This window comes from Anguilla rostrata, chromosome 13 (genome assembly GCF_018555375.3).
Source record: "Anguilla rostrata isolate EN2019 chromosome 13, ASM1855537v3, whole genome shotgun sequence".
Taxonomy (NCBI): Eukaryota; Metazoa; Chordata; class Actinopteri; order Anguilliformes; family Anguillidae; genus Anguilla; species Anguilla rostrata.
Window position 1 is genome coordinate 15,938,240 of NC_057945.1, and position 27,188 is coordinate 15,965,427.

Below are 27,188 nucleotides of genomic sequence, written 5' to 3' on the forward strand. Positions count from 1 at the left end.
GTGTGTGTGTATCTGTTGGGTGTGCGTGCGTGTGTTTGTGTGTTTTGCAGTCGATGCTGTTGGAGAGCCACCAGCAGGGGGAGCCACCCACGTTCCTCCAGCACAGCGCCTCGTCGCCCTTCCGCGGTTCCTACAGCCCCTCCGCCCCCTCCCCCGGCCAGGGCTTCTATCCTCGTCTCTCCACGCTCCCCTCAATCTCCCAGGATCCCTTGCAGCAGCAGTCACCAAGCCCCGCCTCCTCCTACCCCAGCCACACCCCCACCGCCACGGTCACCGCCTCCTCGGCGGACTCGGGCCTGTGCGGAGCCTCCAGGCAGGTAGGGGGCGTTCAGCCGCAGCACCACCACCAGTCCGGGAGCAGCGGCAGCCTGGGTGCGGACGGGTCACACGTGTACGGCGGGAGCCACCTGAAGGCCAGCCTGCTGAACAGCGGCACGCCCGTTTCGACCGGCTCGCTCGCCCGCTCCCCCCTGCTGACGCAGAGCAACCCCAAAACGGACCCCAGCGCCGCCACGGGGGGCAACCCCGTTCCCCACGCCTCCCGGGTGTCCCAGCAGCAGCCCGGGGTTCGAACCTTAAGCCCCAGCAGCCCCGGGACCCGAATGCTCCCCGCCCCCAGCGCCCAGCCCTATCCGCAACGAGGGGCCCCCATCAGTCAGTTTCAGCACAGCCAGATCCAGGGCTCGGGGGTACGGACACAGTCGGGAAGCTATTAGGACCTCCGTTCCCTCACCGAACCCAGCGGAGCTCTTTCTGGGCTAATGTACAGACTTAAGGAACAAGGACTTGGCTTTAAAACCAGGACCCTTTATTATTCTCTTTCTACTTTCTTTCTTGTACCGAAACAAAAAACATAATAATAATAATTCAACTACATTCTACGTGCGGCCCCAACTTCGGCCTTGACATCATCGAAGAATTCTAAGAGAAAACAAATAGACAAATAAATAAGAAGAGAAAAAAAATCATGTAGAGTTTTTAAATTACCCTTCAGTTCTCATAAGTGTGTACAGAACCATGTTCATGCAGGAGTCATAAATGATAAACTTGCGTACCTGTACAAGTATCAGTACCTGTTGTTTTGGTACTTAGTGATTATGATTAAAAAAAACAAAATGTATAAATGTATGATTTATTAGGTTATTGTATGATTTGGTTTTCAGCCAAGTCAGTCCCACAGTAACAGCCAACATTTTATTTGTAAATTTGAAACGGTAAAGGAAATAGCATATATTTGTATCATCCCTTAAGAAGATACGGGCAGAACAGGGCAAAGGATGTCGAAGATTGGCTTTCTGAGAAGATCATTCCAGGAGATTTCCACTTTAATTTCCTTTTTCTCACGTGTATATCATAAGAATCTGGAGTCAGGATCTGTTTTTTTAATTGATCTTTTATTTCACTTATAATTATCCTAGGCTTGTTATGTTGTACTTGACTCATACGGATCTTATAATCCATGGTGCTGCAGTCTTTTTTTTTATTTATTTTTTTAAAAAATCCATTTTCCCCACACATAGTAAGTAAGAAATCCTTCGTTCTCTGTATTTGGAAATGAGACTCATTGGAAATGGATTCGGTGACTGTTGCAAACCTTCAGTGTGCTGGAATGCAGGGAGAAGGAGCGAGGTCAAAAATGAGCAAAATATATATATATTGCTCCGGAGTTTTATTATTGTTTGTTTGTTATATTGTTTTTTTATTATAATTATTATTATTATTATTGAATCCTGTAGGATTTTTTTGCTGAAATTTTGGAGAATTATCGAGAATTTCTCTTTCTCCCCTCGGACCAACCCTTGCATTCCGCACACCGCCCACTCAACAGAGAGGAAAGGCGTGGGGGGATGTTTTTGTTTTTGTTTTTTGTTTGTTTTTTTTTTTTTTTTGGTGGAAAAGCTGCTGTGTTTTTCTCATATTTGTGTTTTACACAAGTGCTGCTTCAAAAAAAAAAAAAAGTTTTTCAGTTTCCACATAATGCTGTATCTCTGTTAGGTTTCTCACCAATCTGGTAAAAAACACAGCGAAGTCACCCAAGTTGCGTGCCATGACCGTTGCCGAGAGACAAAAAAAAAAAATTTTAACTGTAAAGCGAAATGGTCAACGGCAAATGCTGAAATGATCGACCGTTAGGAGTCAACGGCAAATGCTGAAATGATCGACCGTTAGGAGTCAACGGCAAATGCTGAAATGATCGACCGTTAGGAGTCGGGCAGTCGATTGACTCGTCTCCCACCCCGCCCCCCGCCCCCACCCCCCAAAGAAGCCACCCTGGACAGACAAAGGCCTTTTTCTAACTTGTTTGGAATGGGAACAACTTGAGTACAGTATCTGCCAGAGGAATACAGTTGGGCTCGCCCACCAATCATGTGGGTTCTTGGAAGGCCAGGAAATGGACAGATGGTCAGCTGACTTATCACATGACCTCTCCCTCTGCCTCACATAACAGATGTAAGGGTACTCACTGGTTACATGAATGTTTCTCCAAATGGGAGACATCAAGAAAACTTGTGACCCAAAATACCAGCACCTTAATTAAAAAGCAAACATTATGTATGATCATGTGTACTTGTATAAAATGTGTTATATACTGTACCAAGAAAATATAGTACACTAAATTTGCAGCATGATTTTCTTTTCAGTCTGACTGTTGGTGGAGAGCTGAGGTTTGGATCTGTGCAAAGTGATCGCAATTATTTCCGTTGATCGTTTGATCTGTTTTAGGTGTACTGACAGTTTCAACTGGATAACTGCATTTTAAATTTCAAATGAGGTTAATTCTTTTTACACCATGGGCATAGTTATAACCAGCTATTTGGACCTTCTGAACAAGAAAAATCCAGAGAAAAGATGTTATACGTTTTGATAATAAAATACTCATGATAATGACATGTTGAAGAGGCCAGTTTTGATATTTCATGTTTTATTGATCTGGTTATTCTGCTACAGAGATGATGACTGAAGCTCACAGAGTATTTGGTTTATATAAATTGTGAGCAGTGCCAAAAATTACTGGAAGTATCTGTTAAAACAGCGGGGAAAATCTTATCAAAATAACTAATCAATTAGACACAAAAAAGTAAAACTTCCAGAAAACAGTTTTGTCCAATGTGGGCCCACCACTGATGAGTTTGTCATTGTTGGAGGGGTTGAAGGGGGTTGTTAGGTTGGAGGGTGTGTGATCTACGCTCAGCAGAAAGAAACCTGGCTGTCTGGACCATTTAAATCAACTCCGTCTAACTACCTTGAAAACCTGCAAGAGAAGGCTATGCCCAATAAGTGGATGGCAGGTTGTTACTCATATTATGAAAAAAGCAACTGTTAAAGATTTAGTTTCTACGCTTGAACAATACGGAATTACCGAAGCTGGGTCAGGGTGCTTAGCAATTTGTCTTCCTGCTGAGTTGACAGTCATCAAGTGAGAACACTTAGGGGGAGAGTGGGGAGGTAATGCTTCCCGACTCGACTTAAACGGTTCTCGCGGATATTGGACACACTCGAACGGTCGCCTGAGCCCGCGTCAAAACCACAGCGTGCGCGCAACTGTTGCGTGCTGTGCGCGAGGGAGCCTCTAACAATCAATCGAGCATCCGGGGACAGTCAGATAATAAAGTGCAGGTGTTTTTCTGTCTTCGGATGCACGCGGAGCCGCCGCGTTACCCAATCCAGCTGTAGGCGCGGCAATCTACATCCGGGTTTTCTCGGTAAACGACCCGGTATCCACACTCCGCCGGGATCCGCTGGCACTTCTCAGGCCAGGAGGTTGGTTTATTTGGGCTGGAAAAGGAAACGGAGCGTGTATTATCTACATTGGAATATGTAAGTTACTCTTCGGCGTAGTAAATTATGTTTCGCACATTTTAAAATGAGGACGATGAAAAATGAGGACGATGAATCCAAGTTTAGGGGCCATGTTAGACCTAACAAATGCTAAACTTTTAGTTACAAATAGAAATTGTATACACACACACACGCACACACAAAACCGTATAAATGATTTGTTTTGTTACTAGTCTAGGCAGTAACTCACGAGAAGCAGACGAAGCCGGTGTCGTGACAGTAGCACTTGTTGCACCCCTTCATGAATGTTTGTCCCGGCAGGAACACCTTGTCCGTTTGGATACACGCACCTAACAAGCCGATGATGAAAATATATATATATATTTTAAATTCAATTTTAGTTTTACAGTGACGACTGCAGGACAACTTGCAAAGGGTGTTCTCTCGTTTTAAGAATAAGTTACTATGCACTGTGTTTCACTGAGGGTGTTGTAAATAGGACCTCGTTGATAAAACATACCTTAGGCCTGTTAAAAACATCCTTAAAATGGTTGTGTCATTGTAAAATGATGATAAGCAGTTAAGATTTCTAATTTTCAGTAATGCATCATCAGATGTTCTATTCATTTTAATCTGGTTTAAAAAGGGTAAATGCAGAAATAATAAATATGCTGTTGATATTTGGTGAACCACCCTTCTTCCATATCCACACTTGACTCTCGTGCTGACTAAGCAGCGTTACATAGATATCCCTTTCCAGCTGGAATTTACTGTGTATGTTACATTTTGTGTAAAGCATTTGTAAAACAATATCAGTTACTAGCTTTGTTAACATCCATTGTTTTGATACTCCTTTCACTTTATACCATACTCCAAGGAAAGTTAATCTGCTTCATACAGCCTATAGAACTGGGATCAGCACGGGGGTCTTTTTATAACTGTAAAAATCTACAGTGGAAACAGAATTCACAGCCAGTCAATTCATGGCCCACTATCAATATGTTGGGCGTGTGTATAAAATACGGTATATGATGGCAGGGCAGGGTGACATATTGAGTAGCCAACTGAATCGGGCGTGCTGTCTGTGACTCAGCTATCTGGGCAGGGTGTTTTCTTCATATTTGAAGTCATGAATAGGAATATCGATGCCATGATTAGAATTAATATGCTTGATTTTCCACGAGAGGAGTTAATGCAGACCTGCAGCTCAATAAGAAGTTTGCTCACTTGGCATTGCATTCCTCTGATGGGAATTCATGTCCAAAGATTAATACATACTTCACCCCCGTTTATGATTATGCTTCCGAGCCAAAATACATCCTGTAGAGCTCATCCAGCAAGTCTGACGAAACAGCTTGTCTCTCTTACTGAAGAGGACATCTGGTCACTAGGGGGCGCTTTTACATCAGACAGAGGAGGTTTGTACAGCTCTTCCCTCAAGAAGTGACTCAATTTGGGCCTTTACGTCTGTTATGTTCTTTGCTGTTTTTTGTATGTAAAAACACTAACTACTGAGAGATTATACCATCTGATGTCAAAGGAAAAGTATATTGTTCTTCAATATTCAAAATATAGACATATAATAAAATGAAAAAATGTATGTGATCATACAAGTATACTACATAGGTACAAAATAATTACATCGTTATATTATTATTTTTCCTATATTCAATCACTTAAAGAAATCACTGAAGTAAAAGTGTCTCAAAGGATAATGACTAATTCAGTGATCTCCAACCCTGGTCCTGGAGAGCTACAGGGTCTGCTGGTTTTCATAGTGACTCTGCACTTCATGAATCAATTAGAGCAGTTGATTACACAGTTAACTCAACCTACCTGGCGTCTTGGGTCTCAATTGGGTGCTGATTTTAAGGTGAAAACAAAAACCAGCAGACCCTGTAGCTCTCCAGGACCAAGGTTGGGGACCGCTGGACTAATTGGACCTGGATATCAATTTTGGAGCCAGCATTTCTCAAACAGCATTCCCTTTCGTGTGAGTGTATGTGTATATTCTTCTTCTCCTGATATGTTATATGTTCTAAGATAGTATGATTAACCATCGCTTTTTCCTCAGTTATTACATCATTGGTTAGATTGTTGGCGGACGCTTACCTGTGTAATGGTAGATGGCCGCCTGTGTCATGCTGCTGGTCCAGATAAGGTTCAGAGACAGAAAGACGGCCCCCAGCAGCGCCCATGAGCTGCGGACGGGGACAGGTACGGCCCTCGCGAGCGCCATCTCGGACAACAGACCACTTCCCCCCGCAAAGGAACAAAGTCTAAACCGTCTTTTAAAAAACCTGAAAGCTAAAGTTCAGTCGCTTTTATCATCTGTAGCTTTCTTAGAAAATGTCAACAAACTTTGAGAGGTGTACAAAGCAAAGAAAAATGAAAAAAAAGGTTTTGACTGAATGAGGCCACAGACGTTTGTTTCCACAGTAGTGGACCACGCTTTCAGACAGAGGCTGTGAGAGAGTGGAAGTCTTCGTTCTCCCCCCTACTACTCGGTATCCAGATGTCGAGCGCTAGCATTTATACTCTCCCAAACACCTGCACAGTGGAGGAAGAGGAGATGTCTTCAATAAAATGGTCTCGGTGGTTTGTTATGGTTTGTTATTTTTATCCCCCCGCCCCCTCTTTTCCATGCCCCGCGTCATTTCAGGCACGGCGCATCCCTCCCTCCCAGCCCCTCTCTCACCTTTGTTTTGGAGAGTTGGATTTGGTCCGGGTTGAGGGAGCGGCTCTTCTAAATATTTTGATATTTCTTCTGTGTCACTGGGCGTACATGAACTAAGCACCGCATCCGGAATGTTCTCCGTCGGCTCAGAGCACGAGCCGTTCAGTCGACATGTTTCACGCGAGGTCCCTTTCCCACGCTCACAATTCTTACTTACTCTCAGAGCAGACTGCCATTGTATGGCTGCTATTCCTGCCCTGTTCGCGATCATGGTGATGGAACGCACGCATTTTTTTTCGCCTTTTGTCTTGTTTCGCTTCTGGTCCTTTCACTGGACAGGAACCACCAGCACATGGAGACAAATTAATTTGTCCCCACATGGACATGAAAAGAACTTCAAGGAATAACCTGGACATCTTTGCAACAAATGCTTTACTCATAATATGGATGTGGTGGTTAATTATTTTGCCTACTGTTGATGTTCCAAATGAAGACACACACCCTGAGTGCTTGCGTTGTCTAGCTTGTTCAGTGACTTGTGTATTACGCACAGCATACCTCTGTGTGTGCGTGTATGTGCGTGTTTGTGCGCCGTTTCCATGTCAATCTTGCGGCTGCTCTGAGCTCCCACCTCTCGCAGGCTCCGATGATGATGTGGCTTGTTTTGGCACGGCCAGCCTGGAAGCCATGGTTGTGGAGACGCCAGGGAGGGAGTCCAAGATGGTGGGAGTAGAGGGGTGCCCGGAAGGGGTCAAGGTTCCAGCCTTGCGGTTGGGTGGGGAGCGGTCTGGTATGTCGGTCTCGGGCACACCCAGGGACGACCGAGCGATGTGTTCTCTTGAGACGGAAGGCGAACCGGCCAGTTGGGCCGAGCCGGACCAGCCAGCAGGCGGCCCAGATGTGGGAGGGGTATGCCAGACATCCATCCAGCTATTTCCGTCTAACCCCCCCCCCCCACCTTTCCCCCCATGCAGTGGAGAGTCACCTGTGAAGGGGCTTGTCCTGTTTTAATAGCTGCTCGTCAGACCGGGAAATACCAAAACTGACCATCAGAGCTCAGGCTTGGGGCCATGGGAACTCGACACAAAGCTTTCATTTTCTATTGTGGTTTCCTCTCCTGTGCAATAAAAACACCAGCATTCTAATTACTGTCATTCATTTGTAAATGAACACGCTGGTTGTTATCACACCTCGCAAGGAGGAAGAAAGACATTTCATGTCCAGCACAGCAGGAGGACTTGCCTGTGGCCACCTTGCTTAATGAGACAGTGTCTTCCCAGCCAACTCGAGCCCTCCCTTCCCCGGCCTACCATAGTGCCAACTGCCCGCCACCCCGTGGGACTGCTAGCCACAGTCAGTACTGGCATGGTCCGGATTCGATAGCAGACCATGGGGCTTGTCCATGCAGTAGAGTCTTGCCCTACCAGGATGAGACGCCCTGGAGCACCTTTGAGCAATTACTTAATCCCAGGCTGGCCGATACTTTCCTCTCCCAGCACTTCTGAGTGTGTTTTCAGTGACCGCAATCTTCCGACCTTCCTCTGTGATCTTTAATACATTTGACGTTCATCAAAGTTCATACAAACATTACATTTTCATTGCTTTCTTCAAACCAGGACATATCGACCTGTTTCTGTTTTAAGTTCCTGTTTTAATGAAGAAATGCCACATCACTAGACTTCACGCCAATGAATGCCGAGGGATTTGACTGGGTCTTCCAGGTGGATTGGTTGCCCTTGACACCGTCATTTTTATTACAATCATGACATCATTGTTTATTTATATTTTGTACAAGACATTACCTAATGCATGGTTTTTGCAGTGTTGCGGGCACAAGAGAATTAAATGTGTTTTGGAGGACTAGTTCCAGTAAGTTTAACTGCAAGTTACAGACACATTGTTTATTTTTGTTTTGTATCTCCAAAAAAATTTCACACAACATTTTGCACCACAGAAAATGATAAAGAACATCAGATTAAGAATATGACAATAAATTCTCCTTGAACGCACGCTCTGTTTCTGAGCTGGGCTGCTTGGATGGAGGTGATCTCCGAGCCTGTGCTTTTACCCCGTGACAGACTCCTGCTTGCCACATTAACAGCATTAACTTCCGCAAAAGTGCCTTTGTTTATTATTTCCTCTGTGAACTAAGAGCCGGGGAGGAGCCCACGCAGCCCAGATGTGGGGCGAGCTCACGGCGGTGGAATCCGGTCGGCGCCGGTGCATATACACCAGCTGAAGAGAGCAACAGCCCTAGTGAAAGCGGCTCAACAGCACCTCCCCCTGGTGACTCTTTTATAAGCTTGGCATGTTCCCGCGACTAGATTTACCCTCCTGCTGGCAGAGGGGGCGCCAGGCAGCGGGGCTGGCGTACCTCTACCCGCCATCCCGTCCCGCTTCCCGCGAACTCGCCGCCAGGACCGTCTGCCGTCCGCGCCTCTCCATCTCTCCGCCCGGCCCCGCCGCAGCGCGCAGACAGGAAAGGGCCAACCGCCAGACTGGCTGAAAGACTGACCATCTGTGTCCGTCCGACTTCCACGCCTCTCTCTCTCTCTCTCTCGCTCGTCCTCCTCTTCCCCCTCCCTCATTTGCTTTCAGTCTCTCTCTTGCTACTCTCTCACGCTTGCCCCTCTCTCTCCCCTCTCACCTTTTCATGCGGTTTGCCGGAATATTCCATGTGTGCGTTTATCCTTCATCTTGTGGTGCGCTGATAGAGATGCCGTTCGCATGCCTGTGGAGCGTTGCTCTGAGAGCGGGTCGTGGGCAGTGAGTGGGGAAAGAGCAGAGAGAAACAGGAATAGAGGGGTCCTCCATAATTCGGGGTGCTCCAGCCATTCTGTCCCCCCTTTCCCAGACTCCCCCTGGTACCCCTCGGTTCCTGCCCTGGCTGAGCTCTTAAACGATGGGTCAGAGGGGAGGTCAGGCTGGGTGCGGGAACCCCAGGCCCTGGGGGAAGATTGAGATTGACCCCCATGTGTTATGGAAAGGGGGGGGGGGCATATGGGCATCACTCTGAAGGCTCTGGTGATTACCCTCACGGTCCAGGTCAGCGGAGGGAAGCAGCGATCACATCTGATGTAAGATGCTGGTAGCCCCTCCCCCTCCTCCCCATGCCTATAAATAGCGAGCACTAACTGATCCACTGGAGTGGAGAGTTTTGTGCGGTTTGCCAGGCAGTATGTTTTTCTTCTTTCCAGAACGTCGGATTTCATGTTGATGAGTTTAGCGAAAAACCAATGTGTTCTCCCCCCCCCCCCCCCCCGAAACCCTTTTTTCTTGCTTGTTACTGCATCTCCATAATGTGGAGAGTGTGCAGCACAGGACGCGGCATTCCACAATCTCAAAGACAGCAGGAAAGTAATTGTTTTCGGAACACAACAGCTGGACTAGCGGCGTCTGCCCCAGCAGCCTGCGCTGTGCTGTGTTGCATTGAGCGCCAGTACACAGCACAGCGTTTGTTAATTAGGTTAGTGCAGTGCAGAAATCAATTCAGTGTAATGAAAGGAGACCTAGGGGTGTTCTCTGAAATATTTTCTGCGGATTACCTCACAATTATCAGTCAATATGAACCTATAATTGTAGCATGAAATGATTTTGCTTCCAGGGAAGGAGCGGTTTTTGATAATTTCAACAAAATTTTTTGGTTTCATTTTGTCATGGACTAATACTCGGTTCTAAGAATATTATGCACATGCACAACTCAAGATTCATCTACCCCCTTTTTCCATTTTGTAGTCTTTCGATCCCTCCTCATTTGTTTATATCTGAGTTGATAATTATGATAACTGAGCCTTCAGTGCTTTGTGTGGCAGCATAACTCAAGGGAACTTTATAGAAATGCAGTATCACAGCAGTGAGCTATTAATAAGGAAAAGAGCCATAACAGCTTCACCACAAAGACTGAGAATGAGATCTCATTGGTCAGATATAGTCATAGCTGTAGCCAGTACATTGATTTCTATAACTATACAAGCTGCAATTTGAGATCTGAGAATAAAAAGGTTCTAAGTAACTTTTTTGTTTATGAAAAATGAGTTTTACATACGCACCATAATATTAAAAGGTGATGTTCTGTTACAAACTCACGCGTAGCACACCACGCCATACGCCACCACGGCAAACTATGTCACTGACGGCAACGCGGCTTTACATGGATGCCTTTACAGAAACACCAGGCCGCTCTCACTCTCTCTGCCCCTCTCTCCCTCCGTCTCTCTCTCTCTCTCTCTCTCACTCTCCCTCTCTCTCTCCTGTTGTTTTGGATGCTGCCGTTCTTCCTTACATGGCCCTACAGTGGGTAATTTGATTACGCTCTGGCTGTTGATGCATTACTCAGTGATTGATTTGATTACGCTGCCGTTGCTGATGCGTCCCACGGTGTCCTGTCTTTCTGGAGCCCCCAACGATAACAGATGAAAAAGCCCTCACAAATAGGCTGGGGGGCTTTTAATGCCAGTGATTACCTTAGCGGTTTAGGCCGCGCCAGCCCTTCAGAGCGACCTCCGAGCCTGGCCTACACGCTGAGTAAAATGCTTGGGAGGAAAATGTGTTATTCGCACATGCGTTTTAACCCGATGTCAAGTTGAGGAGAAGCGCATTCCTGTCCTTGGAAAATGCGTTTTCCTATGAGGACACTGGAAACTCAAGACCGTCAATGGAATCCATGCTTAAACTGTCGTTTTCTCTCAATTTCCCATGCCGTTCTTTCCCATCTGAAAAAATAACATTACAGCAGACCAAGGCCCCTTCTGCAGCTAAGAGCAGTGCTACACAGAAACCGAAGCACAGCTTGTGATAAACGCCACTGTCCATTCATTTCAGCCCAGTTAACGCTTATTCTCGTCCAGCACAGAGAGAAATCTGGCCCAGCAAGATATTATTTTCGGATATGTAGATCGCTATTTGAGTGCAGTGTTTGTGCATCAGGATTAATGTATGCCTTCATCAGACAGCACTGAGAGAGAGAACTAGCAAGGTGCGTGCATTTCAGAGGTGTAGCAATAATTCAATTCAGGATTCTAACTGGTCCCACATTTGCGATGAATTTGCTCAGGAGATTATGGTGCAATGGCAGGACATCAGTTCCTGCGCACTGCATTGGGTCAACCATGTCTTTACAAACCGATGGAAGGTTAAATCAATTGTATTGATAACAGAAATGGAGCTCAATCAGATTTCATGTCTTTTCTCACTGTCTCAAAAGCCTTCTTTTATTAGACGTTTCCAGCTGAACACAACTATAATGTGATTACTTTGTGATTTTTTTAAGGCATTCACATATTTCCCATCACCAAACGGCTCATTCAGTCACAACATTTCACTGCAGGGCTTGAATATGTGCGAATATTCACCTGTAAATCACAATATTGCCATTGTGTACTTAAATAATGTACCATAAAAAGTTCAATAGATAATGCCGAATAGATAACTGCTTTGAAGTACAACATTGGGTGTGAGGAAGTCCAATATACATCATTTCATTTATTTATTTTTCTTTAAAAAAAACAACAACAATGTATAGGCGGTGAGTAACCATGTCTGCCACATTTGACTTTCCAGTGAAAATCTTGCATAAACATTCCCATTTCATCACATCGAGAGACATCAAGAAACAAAAAAAAACAATATTAACTATAGAAATGAAAAAAAAAGTTTTAAATGAAACATATAATAAATATATAAATAATGCAAAACTGTTTCACAGCTTTTTTTTCTTCTTCTTCTTCCATATCTCATACTGGCTCATAAAAACCAAAATAAAAAAGTCTAATTTTGGCGACAAATTGGGGGAACAAATAAAGAAGAAGCACTGCAGGTGTTTGCACATTAAGGACAGAGGTTTCTCTTGTCCTGGACAGCAATGGCAAAGCCATGAACGATTCCTTCACAACGATTTTTGTGTGTTCAGTGTGTTCAACACGAAAAATAAAATGTAACGCCAGTACTGGAGCCGCAGAGCAGGGTTAGCATGATGATAATATTGTTTTAGGCATGTCCGACTGACTTATACGAGCCGCTTGTATACGCACAGAAGAGTCTTGAGAAAGCGTGTTCTCTGTCAGAACATTTTATTGTACTGCTTAAATCCAGCCATCTTCAGATGAAAGCGGCTGAAACTCAGTCGAGGCCTCCAGTTAGCCGCGTCCTTCCCGAAGACCTGCTTTCATAGGCTGACAGTCGTGTCACATGTGTGGTCACCGCAGGTCATGTGACATCATTCCACACACCCACAGGCACTGGATATAAGCTCTTTCACTAGCCACTGGGATGTGTGCTTTTATGCATCTAAACGTCTGTACCCACAAATCTACACTTCAGATTAGTGTCTGTCATGTCATGTCGGTCTGAGGTGTATGTCATGCTTATCTGAATGACAACAATTAATTGTTCAGCTTAGTACCAGTCTTGTATCTGTCCAAAAAAATACATGCTGCACAGTATTGCTTATCCATGATGTGTGACCGTAAGTAAGCTCATTGCCTTCATTTTTATGCCCTACAACCGTATTTGTTTGTGTGTGTCGATATATTAAGGCTGGGTGTTCATCACGGGAAATATTGGCTGAAGTCACGGAGCAGACACGGCAAAATTGTTGAAAATCACGGAAAACTGAAAAACGGATGAAATCACAGAATTAAAAACCGTTTACTCATTAAATGAATCAACTGATCTCATGCGCGCTGTTAACAGGGGCCTGCCAAATGTAACATCTGATGGCAAAAACCGACAAGGACGGCAATCTTGATCCCAGCACATTCCAGAATCCCTAAATTGTTGCACATTTTTGCTCCCAACATTTGGCAATATTATTAAAATGCCTACTCGTATACCAACAGGTTAACCGTGTTGGTTATGTTAAGGTTGACTGTTATCATAAAACTTCCAAGAAATCAGGGAAAGCACTTCAAACGGAGGAAATCGCAGAAATGGCAAAAAATTGGGAAAGTAATGGAACTGCCAAAAATGGCAAAAATGACTTTCGCTGTTCCTCGACACTTGATTAGTCAGGTCACCTGGATTCTTGAGTCTGAATCGGTCGCTGATCTCAAGGAAAAAACTAAAACCAGCAGACTCTGTGGCTCTGTAGGATCAGGGTTGAGTATCCCTGCAGTAAAAAGAAAAATGTATCCATATGAAGCAGGGGTGTCCAATCTTAACTGAAAAGGGCTGGTGTGGGTGCAGGTTTTTGTTTTATCCCTGAACTAAGGCACCCGATTCCTCTGTCTTAATTGAAGACTATGGTTAGTTAATTAGATGAATCATGTTAAATATTTAACTTTTTTGTGCAAGTTAAATGTTATGAAACAGCTCTTTTTTATTTTTAAAAACGTGTATGTATATTTCCAAATCAAAGAAATTGCTCCTTTTATTTATCTATTTATTAACACAAATATATTGCATTTCATAGGAATGTCTTGGCATTTACAGGTGGATTTTTAAAATTATTTCTGGATCGTACTATGATTGGAGTACATCTCTCCAACCAGCCCCCTCTGTCAACAAACATACAGTGATACACTGGCCAACTGATTATCTCACTGTCTTTAAAGTTATCATGTGTCACACAGCAGACCTGTCTCATAGTTTCAGCCTTTCTTAGCTTCATTAATTCATTATCTTAAGTACTAAGTCTTTATGACACTGGACAATTAAAAATGTGAAAAAATGTTTTAATATTTCTTACTTTTTTTTGGAGGGGGGGGGGTAATTTTCAGAAAACTTTTTTCAACTTAATTCCCAGCAACAATGCTAAAATATCATGTAATATCATGGTTTGCCTGTATTATAAGAATGCATGGTGTAGTCAAACAAATTTGGATAATCTACCACAGTGAGGAGTCATTAAAGTGGGAATGACTCCTATCAGTGCTCCCAGCTGGTACGCAATGATTCCTTCCTGTTGTGTCTGTTTGCATGTGAATCTTCTGAGCTTAAGGAGAATGCGTGAATAATCAGATCTGTAACGTGACAGGTGCCTCCTCTGAGGAATCTGTGAGCTCGGCTCACGCGCGGGGCATGCTAAACATTCTGTGAAAATCTCAGAGAAATGTGGCTCAATTAAAAGTTTCACAATGTCTCTCCTCCCATACAATCTCTTGACCTTCTGTAACTACTGTGCAAAGCAGCAAAATAAGACTTCCGCAATAAAATGGCTCCAGGCATACAGGATCGTCAGGGCAGCGTTGTCATAAATGGATGCTACAGTCAGAATTACTTGATAAAAACAAAATGTGTGAAAAAGAACAAGACAGGAAGAAGTGGGGGGAAAGCACACTAACTTGCGTCTACTCTTTTTCATCAACCTTCTCCAAGAATTTGGCCAGATTATCTAGCACTCAATTTGGATGGGTCATTCAGATGAACGAAAATGTTCCCCATGGCATGGCGTCCACTTTTAGAAGACAGTGGCTGAAGATGAAAGCAGTTATTCCAAACACTATTAATACTAATATGAAAACTATCAAACTTATGCATTTACAAATTGTCATTGACAGTGATCCTTAACATGGGCTTTGGGGGTCTGGACAGTTCTGTGACTGTATTTCCCTTGGGAGCCATTTCTTTGATTTGGTTGGGTTGGGGAGGCATGGCGGGGGTTGCCAGTTGATTCGAATTTCAGCTTTTTGTTTTCCCCTGTGTCTCTCCATCAACTCCTCTTCCTTTGTTGTTTGCTACAGCTCCTGTGAAGAGTCATCTCCAGTGCCTGGGCTGTGTGTAGAGGCTACACACACGGGGGGCTTTCAGGAGGAGGAATACGAGCACCGTACAGAGGAGTTTACCATCTTAAGAGGTAATCCTGTTCCAACAGACAATATCACAGAACCTTGCACTATAGATTAGAAGAAAGCAGGTCTCATGTCGGCCTGCATGAAGACGCTAATTTGGCCTCCCCTGGTGTTTCTGAAAAGGTGGTGAGGTTTCCTGGCCGTTTGAAGTGGATCAAAAACCCGGGGCAGGCTTTCGAGTTATCTCGAGTAACACTTCAACAGGTAACACTTTTTCTTCAACTAAAGAAATCAAAATAATTCATCAGAATGCCATCTCATGTCACTGACATTTACATCATACAATATGAGCGGAGACTGAAGGTGTTATTGAGAGTAAAACGGGAAAATTATTTATTTGTTTTTTTTCCACTCAGTTTCAAAGTAAAGTTACCAGCCATATCAGATAACTCCTCTGAATAAGAATATTTTCTTAAAGGTTATGAACATTACATTGCTATCAAGCCAGTAACAGGATTTGAGGGATATGTTTGAGCTGTTTTGCATTATAAAACATATCGATAATCTCTTATTTCTTTTATATTTTTTTGTAAACATTTTCAGCCTGGGGATAAGCCCAGATGTTGCACCTTTTGCACAGCTGCATGGTTCATACTGAAACACTATATAACCTGCTCACAACTCTGTGACACTGCATACGCGTCACCGTGAGTTTGAGAATTTACAACGAATAAATACTATTTTCTGTCTCATTCTCTATTTGACAGTAGCTTGATTAAACAGTGTATCTACTTGTGAATTACAGTACTTGGAGTTTGCTCTTTACCCTTTGAAGCGTCTATTATTTATTTTCTCAGCCATCTCTTTTATTTTCTGTACTACTGCGATAGCCAGTCAGATTTAATGAAAGACAGTTGTTTAAATCTCACTTCAAGTTGTTGCACACTTTTTTTTTAACACAAGGGCCTGTGCTATTAACAGATCACAGGGACTCGCAGGTGACCCAGAACTCGCTCCACTAATCATAAGAGAAAAAACAGCCTCTGGGCATTAACACTTACACCTGTTGCTAATAATCTTCCCCTTTAGCCGTAGCAGGCTTTATGTACTCTTTAGGTGTTATGCTGCAATGTGGAGATCACATTATTTTTTATCCTGCATTTACTTTTTAAAAATATTTGTATACACTGCAGTTTCCTGAGAGATTGCTATGATCTACAAATATATATGAATATGTATTCATACCAGCTTATACTGAAGCTGTTTGTTGAGTTGGGAGACATGGTCTACACCAGAGATACTCAGATCTGGCCCTCGTTGTCAGTAGTGCTTACGGTCCTCCCCTCTAATCACTGATTTAAACATGATGCACTTGGTGAGTGTAATCTCCGGCCAATCACTGACTTTACTGGACTATCAGGCAGAAGAGACAACCAGCAGTACAACTGACCTTGAGGGCCAGATCTGAGTATTTGTGATCTACACTAAGGGCTAATTCAGTGATCCATTAAATGGCGAGGTTTGGTAACTCAGAAATAGGACAATATTATTCCTCTTTTTGCAGATGGTTTGCCTAAATTTTCTAAATTGTTCATGAATATATAATTTATATAACTAGAGGCCTTTTTGATACTGGCAATAGAAGTGATTTTGTCTTTGAGAAATGTTAAATTGCATCCCTGTTTATAAAAAGCTAGAATTTCTTTCGTTGTGTGTTCGATGCAACAGTTAACCTTGTTACAACAACACGACAAACTTTTAGACTAATACAAAATTGTCAAAAGTTATCAAAGGTTTATTTACTCACTGGCTTTCATTCCCCAGTTGTTTTTTCTTTTTCTTTTTCTTTTTTTTTTTTGGTTGTGGACATATTGTAATGGGCTTTTTGAATAGAAATGACAGTAAGACGCATCACGTGGATGGCTTGCTCTCTGTGGCACACTCCGCTGAACCACAAAGAACAGGAAACTAAGCAATAACACCACTGTCTACACTGAAACAATTAAGAGAGTAATTCTAAAATCACAAACATCTAAAAGATGATGTTACTTAAGGACCCCTAAGGGCAAAACTGCTATGGAAATGCCACGCCATACTACAGATCTGGACAGCACAGTGTGTAACGGTGTGAGACAGCCAGTCGGGCCATTACTGTAACATACTCCCATGCACATTGCTTCAACTGCAGAGCAGAACCACCTTATCTTCACAGCCTGAGTATAATGCAGCATGCAGGGCAAAAAAATAAATAAATAAAAAATCAAATTAGGAATTAGAAAAACACAAGATCATAGTTTGTGGGGGAGAAGGCATTTTTTTTTTCCCTCAGTGTTTGCACCCCATTTAAAGCATAGGAAATTAATCAAATGAAACGCAGTTGAAACAAAAGTCTAAGGAATGAGTCAAAGCAGTCAGAGGGGATTCTGGGATTGCGCCCAGTGGACGATGTCGCGTCTGTCGATCTCGAGCGGCGAGGTCGAGTCTCTTTCGCGCCTCTCCACACGCTCAAGCGTCGTCCTTTGAAATGCTAGCTTTTTTCTGGGGTCACAAGGTCCTTACCTTTTGGATCAGGTGGTTATGTGGCAAAATTAAATCTCTTGAGTTGAAATTCTGCACTTGAATGAACGAGGTCTTGATCACGTGACCTATGGGGAGGCCCATGGCCAAAGGTTGATGGACAACGGGTGGACCAGTAAACCTGTGCAGTCATTACCCTGTTTCCTCAAAAACGTGTTATTTACAACCTTGCTGTTCTCTCCTCGAAGCCCGCATAAGTAAACCACATGTACAAATGGGGAAGTGTTCAGTCGTTCGTCTGAAAAGAATGCTTTCCAAACTACACTGTGTGCTGTACAAAATTCTTCTTTGTTGTCATCTTCTTAAGTCTCTGGAGTAGCACCAAAGTGCTATTTAAAGTTTACCATGATACGTATGCACATAATTGGATTCTTCCTTTTCTTTTTTTGGAAAGCTGAAATGATTTAATTTCCACCATAAAATAAATGAATAAATAAATTAAAATAACAGAATATTTAAATTAATAATTAAATACTGCTGTTGCAAGCATAAACATCTTCAGTATCATAATGAAAAGTAATATTAATAATATATTGTAATTTCTTATTTTTCCCAGAGGTGTTGATTTTTGTAAAGCTGCAGTGGATTATTTTTTACTTTTTTAAAATGTTTTTTTTTTTTCTTCAAACAGATGTGTTTTTGTATATTATTTTCTCTTTTGTGAATTTGATTCCATTCCAGTTCTATATTACAAACGGCTGTATGAACAGCCTCCAGGTTGAGGTGGGGTATTTGACCTGAAGAACAGAGGGAAAGTAGGTGGAGTAGGAGTAGGAGCAGGAGTAGGAGCAGAAGGAGGAGCAGAAGGTGGCGGAGGTGGGGGAGGTCAGCCTAGTGGAAACGCTGGACTCCGAATCTCGGGTCCTTGCTGTCCCGGATCTCAATCTGGGAAAAACAGGGAGAGAAACAAGAGGGGGATAAACTGGCTGGGAAAGGACAGGCTGAAAGCAGGGATGGGGTGGAGGAGAAGGAAGGCGGGATGGACAAGAGGCAACTCCAGGATTCGCAAACACACACGGTCGGTCGTGACTTTACACGCATAGTTCTGTTTTGACCACATCCTGGTGCGCTGCTGTGTGTTTTTGAGAACAATTTTTTTAAAAATCTGGGTGGGATATTTGTTTCCTTTTTTAATTTTTTGAATATTGTTTTATATATATATTTTTTTTTTCTCATTCCAAGACCAACTGGGTGTGTGGCCACCAAGATGACTAATATGAAAAATCACAAATGAAGGACGCACTGTTTGTGTTGCATTTTATAGGAGGCTAGGCTGCAGAAAAATGTTAGAGATTTTTCTTCCTTTGCAGTTTTATCAGAGCTAAGTAGCTACCAGGTTTAAATGGATTAACAAAACTCACAAACAAATGTGAACAACATAGGCTGTGTAATTGAGCATTTTTTATCCAACAAGAAACGCCAAGAGTATTTCAGCATATTTGCATTTTAATTTTTTTGATGGATGTTACAATAAACAAAATGTTTTGACAGCTGATAAGTTTGATATGGCACAAAAATATATGGCCAAGCCACATGACTGTAAAGGACAAGGAGACTTGATATCCTGGACTCAGTCAGCTTTTGCCCTCGACTTCCACTCAACGATTTCATTGTTTTCAAAAGCAGTTTAGTAAGTATGGAAACAGCGTGACAAACTGTTAGGAAGAAAGGTTAATTTGTACATTGTATTAAGGATGAGGAAAAGTGTTGATTGAATCCAATTTAGCTTTGTTTGCAAGTTGAACATACTGATGGATAACACATTTTCAACAACAAAAATGAATGATGAGAAAAACGAGTTCACATTTCATCCTGTTTATGGGCATATGACAACACTCAGTTGGGATAAACTGTTTTATTTCTTGCAATTGCATTGAGGAGTACAGAGCCCAAAACATTTTAGACCTCTATTATAGCAAGCAGACATATCATCATTGTATTTTTAAGGAGGTAGAGTTGCCACATTGAAATGCACAATATTGTAAAAAAAAAAAAAAAAAAAAAAAATTATGAGCGTGTGGCACTGGGGACGGCCTGTCCGGACTGGGCATCAGAAACGTGAGAAGGCAAGCACACAATCTGGATGCTGTATTTGCCAAATCAGCCAGGCATTCTTGCCTGGGCCATGGGTCAAAGAATCACCGGGCAAATGGCCACTATGTCAAAGGTCGGATCAGCTCCAATCTCTCCATATGGCATAACCTGACGCTCTAAATCAGACGTACTCAAACGTGACCCTCAGGGCCAGCAGCACAGCTGGGTTTCAGCCTTCTCCTCCAATCAGGGCTGATTTACACCTGGCACACCAGGTGAGGTAAGCCAATCAGAGGCATTAATCAATCAATTAACTATCAGGTAGAAAAGAAAGAAGATTTGAGTATCTAAATGGCTGACTCTGCTGGATGTGTTGGCTGGCCGAGGAGCAGGGCCAGAGTGGGATCTGGCAAAGGCTGGTCATGTCACAGAATGCAGGGGTTTTGTGTTTACAAGCTTCCCGGGCTTAATAATAGATGTGTCTCTTCCAGGTGACTCATTCCTAACGCATGGCAGTTTAAAAAAAAAAAAAAAAACCTTAAAAAGTGGTAAACAAATTAGTTATATCCATTTTATTAAATGCAAACCTTTTCGAATACTGAAAGTGGATGATCAGTGTCATTGGCTTTAAAAGATGGTGACTATTTCATACAGCCTTTTGAGAACCTGGAAAATAATGTATGCCAATTGATAAATATTTTAAATAGCATTTTTGAATAAGTATATTTTGACAAGGGCCATTCCTGCTTGGTCAAAGTGAGCTAAATGACCCCTTTAGTATTACCGTCTGCAAGAATCTCTCACCTGTTCTGAGATGATTTGCTGTTTGAATCAGAGTTCTTCTCGAAAGTGACCAAGGCCAAAAAAGAAAGCAGTAAACCTATTACTGTATTTAAGCATGGCAATTATGTAGGAAAAATATACATGGAGTTATAAAAAAAAGTTATATGGAGTTATTTGGAGTTATAAGCCTGTCATTTTTCCTAATGTACAGAGAGTATCAGATGCTGTGAGAAACTTGTTCTGGACACCCCAGGGTTCCCTACTTCCATTACAAATCTATGTAAGTTATTCCATGTCTTAAAAACTCAGTGTTGAGGAATACTTATCTGTATACATGTACTATGCGGTGTTACTTATGTGACTCAGCTTTAAATAGCTTCTGTAATTAATGTTATTAATCTGTTGAAATAAACTCTCAATCTGGAGTTTCTTTATTACTTGCTATGGCTGAAAGTTATGAACCCTCAATTGTTACTTTGCACACGTAGCACTTAACATTTAAATTTGTGTTACATTTTTGTATGTATTAAAAATTTTGAATTTAAATTTTCGTGAAAACATTGAAGTCTCCAAAGCTATTTGCTTCACTTGTGAGTTGTTGAGTGCATGACATTTAAACAGCAAATTTCCTATTTAAGTTCATTTACGTAAACGAGGAGGAGTAGTGATTCTATTAGTGACCCCTGAAGTATCCCCTGAATCAGGGTTGGACATGCCTTCAGAGCAACTGAGTACACCTACAATATCTGAATGGCTTTTATCCACCGACTCCGTATTTTGATGTACTGAACTTGATGTACTGAAACCTCCATGATTTTTCTTCAGTATTTAAAAAAGTACTTAGGATGGCTTTTTGTATTTTAAAAATATTTTTTTATGTTTGACATTTTTTTCTCCCTAATTTGGAGTGCCCACTTGTGTATGCATCAGCACTCGTTGTCTGAACCTCGTGGAAAGCGACTTCTTATCACGCCACAGTTTGCTAGCTGGGCCAGTACAGACAGGAGTCAGAGGACCCCACTTTGTCTGCAGCTCCGCAGGCCACCTTGCGGTCCACCCCATCAACCAGTGGGGGTCGCTAGCAAGCGATGAGGTGCGGTAATCCCCCTGACTGCACCTCTCCCGTCCCTGGGTGACGCTGGAGGCTGCGCTGCACCCTGCTGGGCTTCCAGGCACAGTAGTTACCGCTGTGGTCCGCATTCAAAACCAGACTGTTGGGGTGTTTTTATTTATTTATTTTTAAAGCATGCTGTCTTTGGGAAAAGCAAGATTTCAGTCCTCTGAAACAACTGCTATAATTATATTCCTATATGTAAACATCCTTTTTTATAAAATAAAAATGACCGCACTTCTGATACTGCTGGTCAGGTCAGAGCTCAGCATTGATGCATTATTTAAACCTTATATTCCCTCTCATCCTCTGACTTTGATTACCCAGTCTATATCTTTGGTCTCCAATTCTAAAATCCTCTTCTCTTCATCAATTCACTGGTGGAAAAACTCATCTTTCCCTCACTACTTTTCCACCATATTGATACTGCAATTTTGGCAAAACTACATACATTTTCTGCAATTATGTAATTGTATGTGTTGCAACAATAAACTCTCCAATGATTTCTCTCCATATATAGCATTTGCTGTGTACCTTAATGACCACTTTTGGCAGGTGTAATCTTTTCAGGTGTCTCAAAAACACATAGTAAATTAAAAAGACAAAGAGTTAAACTTAAAGGAAAACATGACTGCTTAAAAAAGGTTGTCTAATTAGCTATACTACACATTTTGATCATTGTAGCCTACGGCCTTGCCTTGTTTGATAGACATGCATGTTATTAACTGTTCAGGTACTGAAATGAGCTTGAAAGGAATACATTGTGGAATGGATACTCATTTAACGTGGAGATCACACATTTGCGCATGCGTTAGTTTCTGGTTTGGGGTAAGAAAACGTTAATGGTGTCATCGGTAATCGGCAGTGCTTGCCCATTGTTCCTTTGTGAAATACGAACAAACAGCAGTCTCGTGTTGATAGCGCTCTTTTCCCGATGCCAGATTGCGGTTTGACTCGAGTGGTTTATTGTTCCTCAGGAAGTTCCAGCACGCGATCTCCCGTCGATGTAAAAGCGGTTATAATCTCCGTGGGCTACAGATTGGGCTGCATGGCAACCACGTGAAAGTTTTGCGTTCTCCACGTTCCGTCGCGGGGCTGGCTGTTTGTCTCATACCGAGGGCGCGGCTGAAAAGGCAACAAGGAGACAGACCGTTTCCCCCTTCTTCACCTCGCGCACAGCTACAAATGCGACAAACAAGCGGGCACCACCAGTGGAGGTAAACAGATCATGCTGGGATAACATGCAGATGGGCTGGCAGGTGTGATGGGGAATCTCCCTACGCCATCCTTCCTGAGGACAGAAGAAGCTGCAATCTCTTACCCTCTGTAAGCTCCTTTTTATTTCTAAAAGAGCATTGTCTCTTCTTCAATGTGGGGAAAAATGCCTTTGGTTTAATTTTGGCCCAAATTCAGTAATTCATTAATTGTATTCAGTTGTTTAGTCGGCACATATAGATTGGGGAGGTTGTAGTCAAAGCTTAAATCTATAGATATGGACTGTGCTTCCCTGTTGAGATTTACAGCTGCTCCAGTGTTTGTGTTCTTCTTTGTACCTTGCCCCCCGGCCCCAGGTTCAGATTCAATCAAAATTTGTCCTTAACTTTGAACCACAATGAATAGAAATTGTTGACCCCCCCCCACCCCCCCGTCTTTCTGGGTGAGGTCATGGATCACAAAAATGAACTTGGAAAAACTGTGTTTGTGGAGAAAAGAAAACAAGCATGAATTTAAAGAACTCTGTGAAAGCAACTACTTCAAAACAAACGCTTTATATATTTTGAATCAGAGGCAAGATTCTATAAATATTTTTATAGATGAAAATATTTTCCCCCATTGATGCAAACAAGGATGTACAGTACATTTCCAAAAGTATGTGGACACCCCTTCTGATTAGTGGTTTTGGCCACACTCATTGCTAACAGGTGCATAAAATAAAGCATATACAGCCATGCAGTCTCCATTGACAATTGTTGGCTGTAGAATGGGTCGTGCTGAAGATCTCAGTGACTTTCAGCATGGCATTGTCTCAGCACGCCACCTTTCCAACAAGTCAGTTTGTAAAACTGTTGCCTTGCTAGAGCTGTCCCAGTCAACTCTGAGTGCTGTTATTGTGAAGTGGAAATGTATAGGCGTAACAATAGCTCAGCTGCGAAGTTGTAGTCATCTGTCCTTGGTTGCAACACTCACTACAGAGTTCCAGACTACCTCTGGAAACAACGTCAGCACAAGAACTGTTCGTCATGAGCTTCATGAAATGCCCCGTGCTCAAACCAAGGTCCATAAAGAAATGGTTTGCTGAGCTTGGTGGGGAAGAACTTGACTGGCCTACACAGAGCCCTGACCTCGACCCCATCAAACACCTTTGGGATGAATTGGAACGCCCACTGCGAGCCAGGCCTTATGCCCAACATCAGTGCCCAACATCACTAACGCTCTTGTGGCTGAACAGAAGCAAATCTCTGCGGCCATGTTCCAAAATCTGAAAGCCTTCCCAGAAGAGCGGAGGCTGCTACAGCAGGAAAGGGGGGTCCAACTCCATATTAAGTACATATGGGTGTGATGTTCAGATGTCCACATACTTTTGGAAATGCAGTGTATTAATTGCTTGGAACGTCACCTGTAATTTAATCCCATAATTTATTTTTCGCAGAGCCAGGCCATAATCCTAGTGCAGCACTTCCTTGTGCCTCTTGAGAGACTTATCACTGATTCATTAACCAGAAGGGCTTTTTTTTAAATTCTGAAAATGCATTTTCCCCCCGCGGTCCTGTGCAGAAAAGAGGCCTGCATGTGATGCGTGTTCCTTGTCCTGGCATTTACATGCTACGCGCGGCGCGTCTCCATCCTCTGGGAGCTCAGTTCGCCCGGAGGATCTTAAATACAACACGTCACCGCCTCTTGTTCTCCTGCGCTGCTCCCTCGTCCCCCTGTGGAAGGCGGAGGCCGACATCGCAGTGGGATCCCGCGTAACCAAACCGGCTCGTGAGCGTTTAATCTCAGGAGCACGGCTGAGGGTGACAGGCTAATAACCGACATGACACCGAGTTAACCCAGGCCATCGCGCACAAACCCAGCGAGGGGGCCCCACGCTAATCCACCCAGACGACAGAGAAAGCGGTGCATTGTCAGGACAGCGCCACAACACCGTTTGTACGACAGCCACGAAAACCACACAACACGAGGCCACACAACACTTTCAGACTTACCCTGGATACGGCAAAATCTGCAAAGACAACAGAAATGGTGTTTTAGGTTATTTACATTCCATTGCAGGGAAGATTTTCTCAGATTAAACTATCCAAACTCTCATCTGTTTCATTTTTTTTACTGACACAGAAATATCAGCTTTAAAGACAATGATCCAAATGAATATATGGTGAACTACAATTAGGTATGCTAAATGTCCTCCTAGTTTTGTCACTGAAATTGATGTGATCTGATGTTAATTAATTCTGGCATTCTGTCTGACTACACCTAACCTTGCAGGAGGTTCAGTGATGTCCTTTAAAATGTACCCTTTGCCATTTTGACATCAAGAGAAACCAAAGGAAATTCAACCAAAGACCAAAGTTATGAGGAACACTGGGAAACACTGTAAATAAGTAGCATAGTGGACAGTAAAAACACAATTCGAAAAACATTAGGCATTATCCTAGGTCCTAAATTGTAAAATTCATAGTAAAGGCAGTAAAGGTAGCAGTTGTAGTCATAGTAGTAGAAGCAGGAGTGGTAGTGAATGTCCGTGCAAATTAGATGTACTAGCCAATGCCCCTGAGTGACATCAGTACTCATAGATTTTGTGCTTTCAGTGTAATTGTCGTGGTGTGTGTCTTTTCAGTTTTACGGTGTTATAATCATGTTGAGAGTCCACGCTCTCAGCATATGTCAGATTTTTCAGCCCCTGTCCTCAGTGTTAATGTACAAGACTTTTGTTTTCAATGTTACTGTCATATTACAAGACTTCCTTCTCTGTCAAGCTGGCAGGAAGTCCTACACTAGCCGTATACTCCCTACCAAAGGCAATTATACATTGTATTATTCATATTTTATATTCTTATAAAATATGATGTCAGCTTTTCTGACCTTACTACCCATAGCTGCAATTGTAATACACAGGAGTCTACACAGACCTTGACAGATGCAAAACAATTTCTCTGTTTAAAACAGGCATGTCCTGTATTCATTGGAGTGTCCTATTCCTTCTCCGCTTTTCAGTATGGTAGAACTCTGAGACCTCCAGTGGCTTGCACAAGTTCATATACTGTATAAATTGCAGGATTTAGGGGAAAAAGTAGAATGCATAAGAGTATAAGGTCTTCCAATAAATGGAGACTCACAATATGAAAAGGTCCCTTGTGTGACTTAATTGATTCTCTGCTGTAATTACACTAAGAGACATTCCTGTGTGTATAAGTATATCCCGCAGGATGCCTTTTTGTTAGAATCTCAGGTGAAACTAATTGTTAATCCTGGGGGATATTGAGTGGAGCTGCTTCGCCCATCTGGCTTCAATAGGATTTGCGGAGCCAATCAAATCCTGTCAAAAAAAACACCTATTCCCATGGCGACGCTCATCAGAAAGAGGCTGGGGCGGCAGGACAGCCACTTGGGAGCCTTAGTGACTTGCGACCATTTATGTGACATTTATCCCATAACACCGCTTGGTAATGCATTGTTGAACCAATTTTTTTTGGAACGTTGGAACGTCTGGTTGGACTCGTAGGTCCAGCTCGTGCTGAAGGAACTTGCATGTTGCCAGGTGCTGTTTATTCTCTGAATTCCACCAGCTGAGCTGAGCTTCGGAGGAGTAGCCTTCATGCACTGCTGGTGCAGGTGTTCGCTTGACCAGATGCGGTTGCAGGTGTGAGGTGAGACTTGGACAGTTCTGCCAGTCAAGGCCCTCCCTCTCTGGGTGAAGTAATGGCACTGCCCATTTTTACTTTCAGATTGTAACTAAAGCCTTGGTTATTAATGCCTTAAATTTTCTGTACTTTGATGCAATTATAGCAGACTGCAGTAGAGACTGGTGAATTCAGGTTCCAGCAGTTCTGAAATATTCTTACATTGGGTTCATTGTGATTTGCTTTGCAGATTCATTTTTTAAAAAACATGGACCCGGTTTATTTGAATAATGTTCCATTGCTATCTTGAAAGCATGAATCTGAAACCGAGGACAATTCGATGTTGTAAAGCAGAATTCTGGAACTCTGTTGGAGTCATTCAGATCACATTTAGAGATCTGAATGTCTGCTGAACAATATTTATGTGCCGGTTAACCGTGATGGAAACGTGTCACTTGTGCAGTGCTGTAGATGGCGTAAGTCTAAAGGTCAAATAAAAAGGCGAAGGGGAGATTAAAAAGTAAACTGTGAACTATGGAATGATTAGGAAGCTTCAAAAGTAAACACAGCTGTCCTAAAAATGGTGCCTTTAATGGACAATAAATGAAATAAACAGTTTTTTTTAAATAGGATACAGCAGTGTGAAAGAGGAGACTAAC

The 27,188-nt window shown here is 42.7% G+C and overlaps 2 protein-coding genes and 1 long non-coding RNA gene across 11 annotated transcripts in view; 1 reads left to right on the forward strand and 2 right to left on the reverse strand.

Moving 5' to 3' along the window:
• The window catches only part of setd5 (SET domain containing 5), a 39,850-nt gene extending 36,961 nt beyond the window's left edge, over positions 1 to 2,889 (forward strand). For all 7 annotated transcript variants that reach the window (XM_064305395.1, XM_064305399.1, XM_064305400.1 and 4 more), the window contains exon 24: positions 51 to 2,889. In XM_064305395.1, coding sequence (XP_064161465.1) covers positions 51 to 716 — 666 coding nt within the window. In that variant the 3' untranslated portion in view covers positions 717 to 2,889. The remainder of the gene's footprint in view (positions 1 to 50) is intronic.
• Positions 2,890 to 2,906: 17 nt separating this feature from the next.
• On the reverse strand, positions 2,907 to 6,402 carry LOC135237878 (uncharacterized). The gene is made up of 3 exons (XR_010324952.1): positions 5,893 to 6,402; positions 4,031 to 4,130; positions 2,907 to 3,777 (listed from the first exon to the last, which is right to left on the reverse strand). It is a non-coding gene; the product is annotated as an uncharacterized LOC135237878 (long non-coding RNA).
• Positions 6,403 to 14,153: 7,751 nt separating this feature from the next.
• Positions 14,154 to 27,188, reverse strand: part of lhfpl4a (LHFPL tetraspan subfamily member 4a) — a 46,744-nt gene continuing 33,709 nt past the window's right edge. Inside the window, exons 3-4 of one of the 3 annotated variants that reach the window (XM_064305416.1) lie at positions 24,895 to 24,911; positions 14,154 to 18,645 (exon numbers count right to left, since the gene is read on the reverse strand). In XM_064305416.1, the coding sequence (XP_064161486.1) occupies positions 18,592 to 18,645; positions 24,895 to 24,911 (71 nt within the window). In that variant the 3' untranslated portion in view covers positions 14,154 to 18,591. Of the gene's footprint in view, positions 18,646 to 21,531; positions 22,814 to 24,894; positions 24,912 to 27,188 lie in introns of those variants that run through there. The other 2 variants (XM_064305415.1, XM_064305417.1) reach the window with 2 other exon arrangements.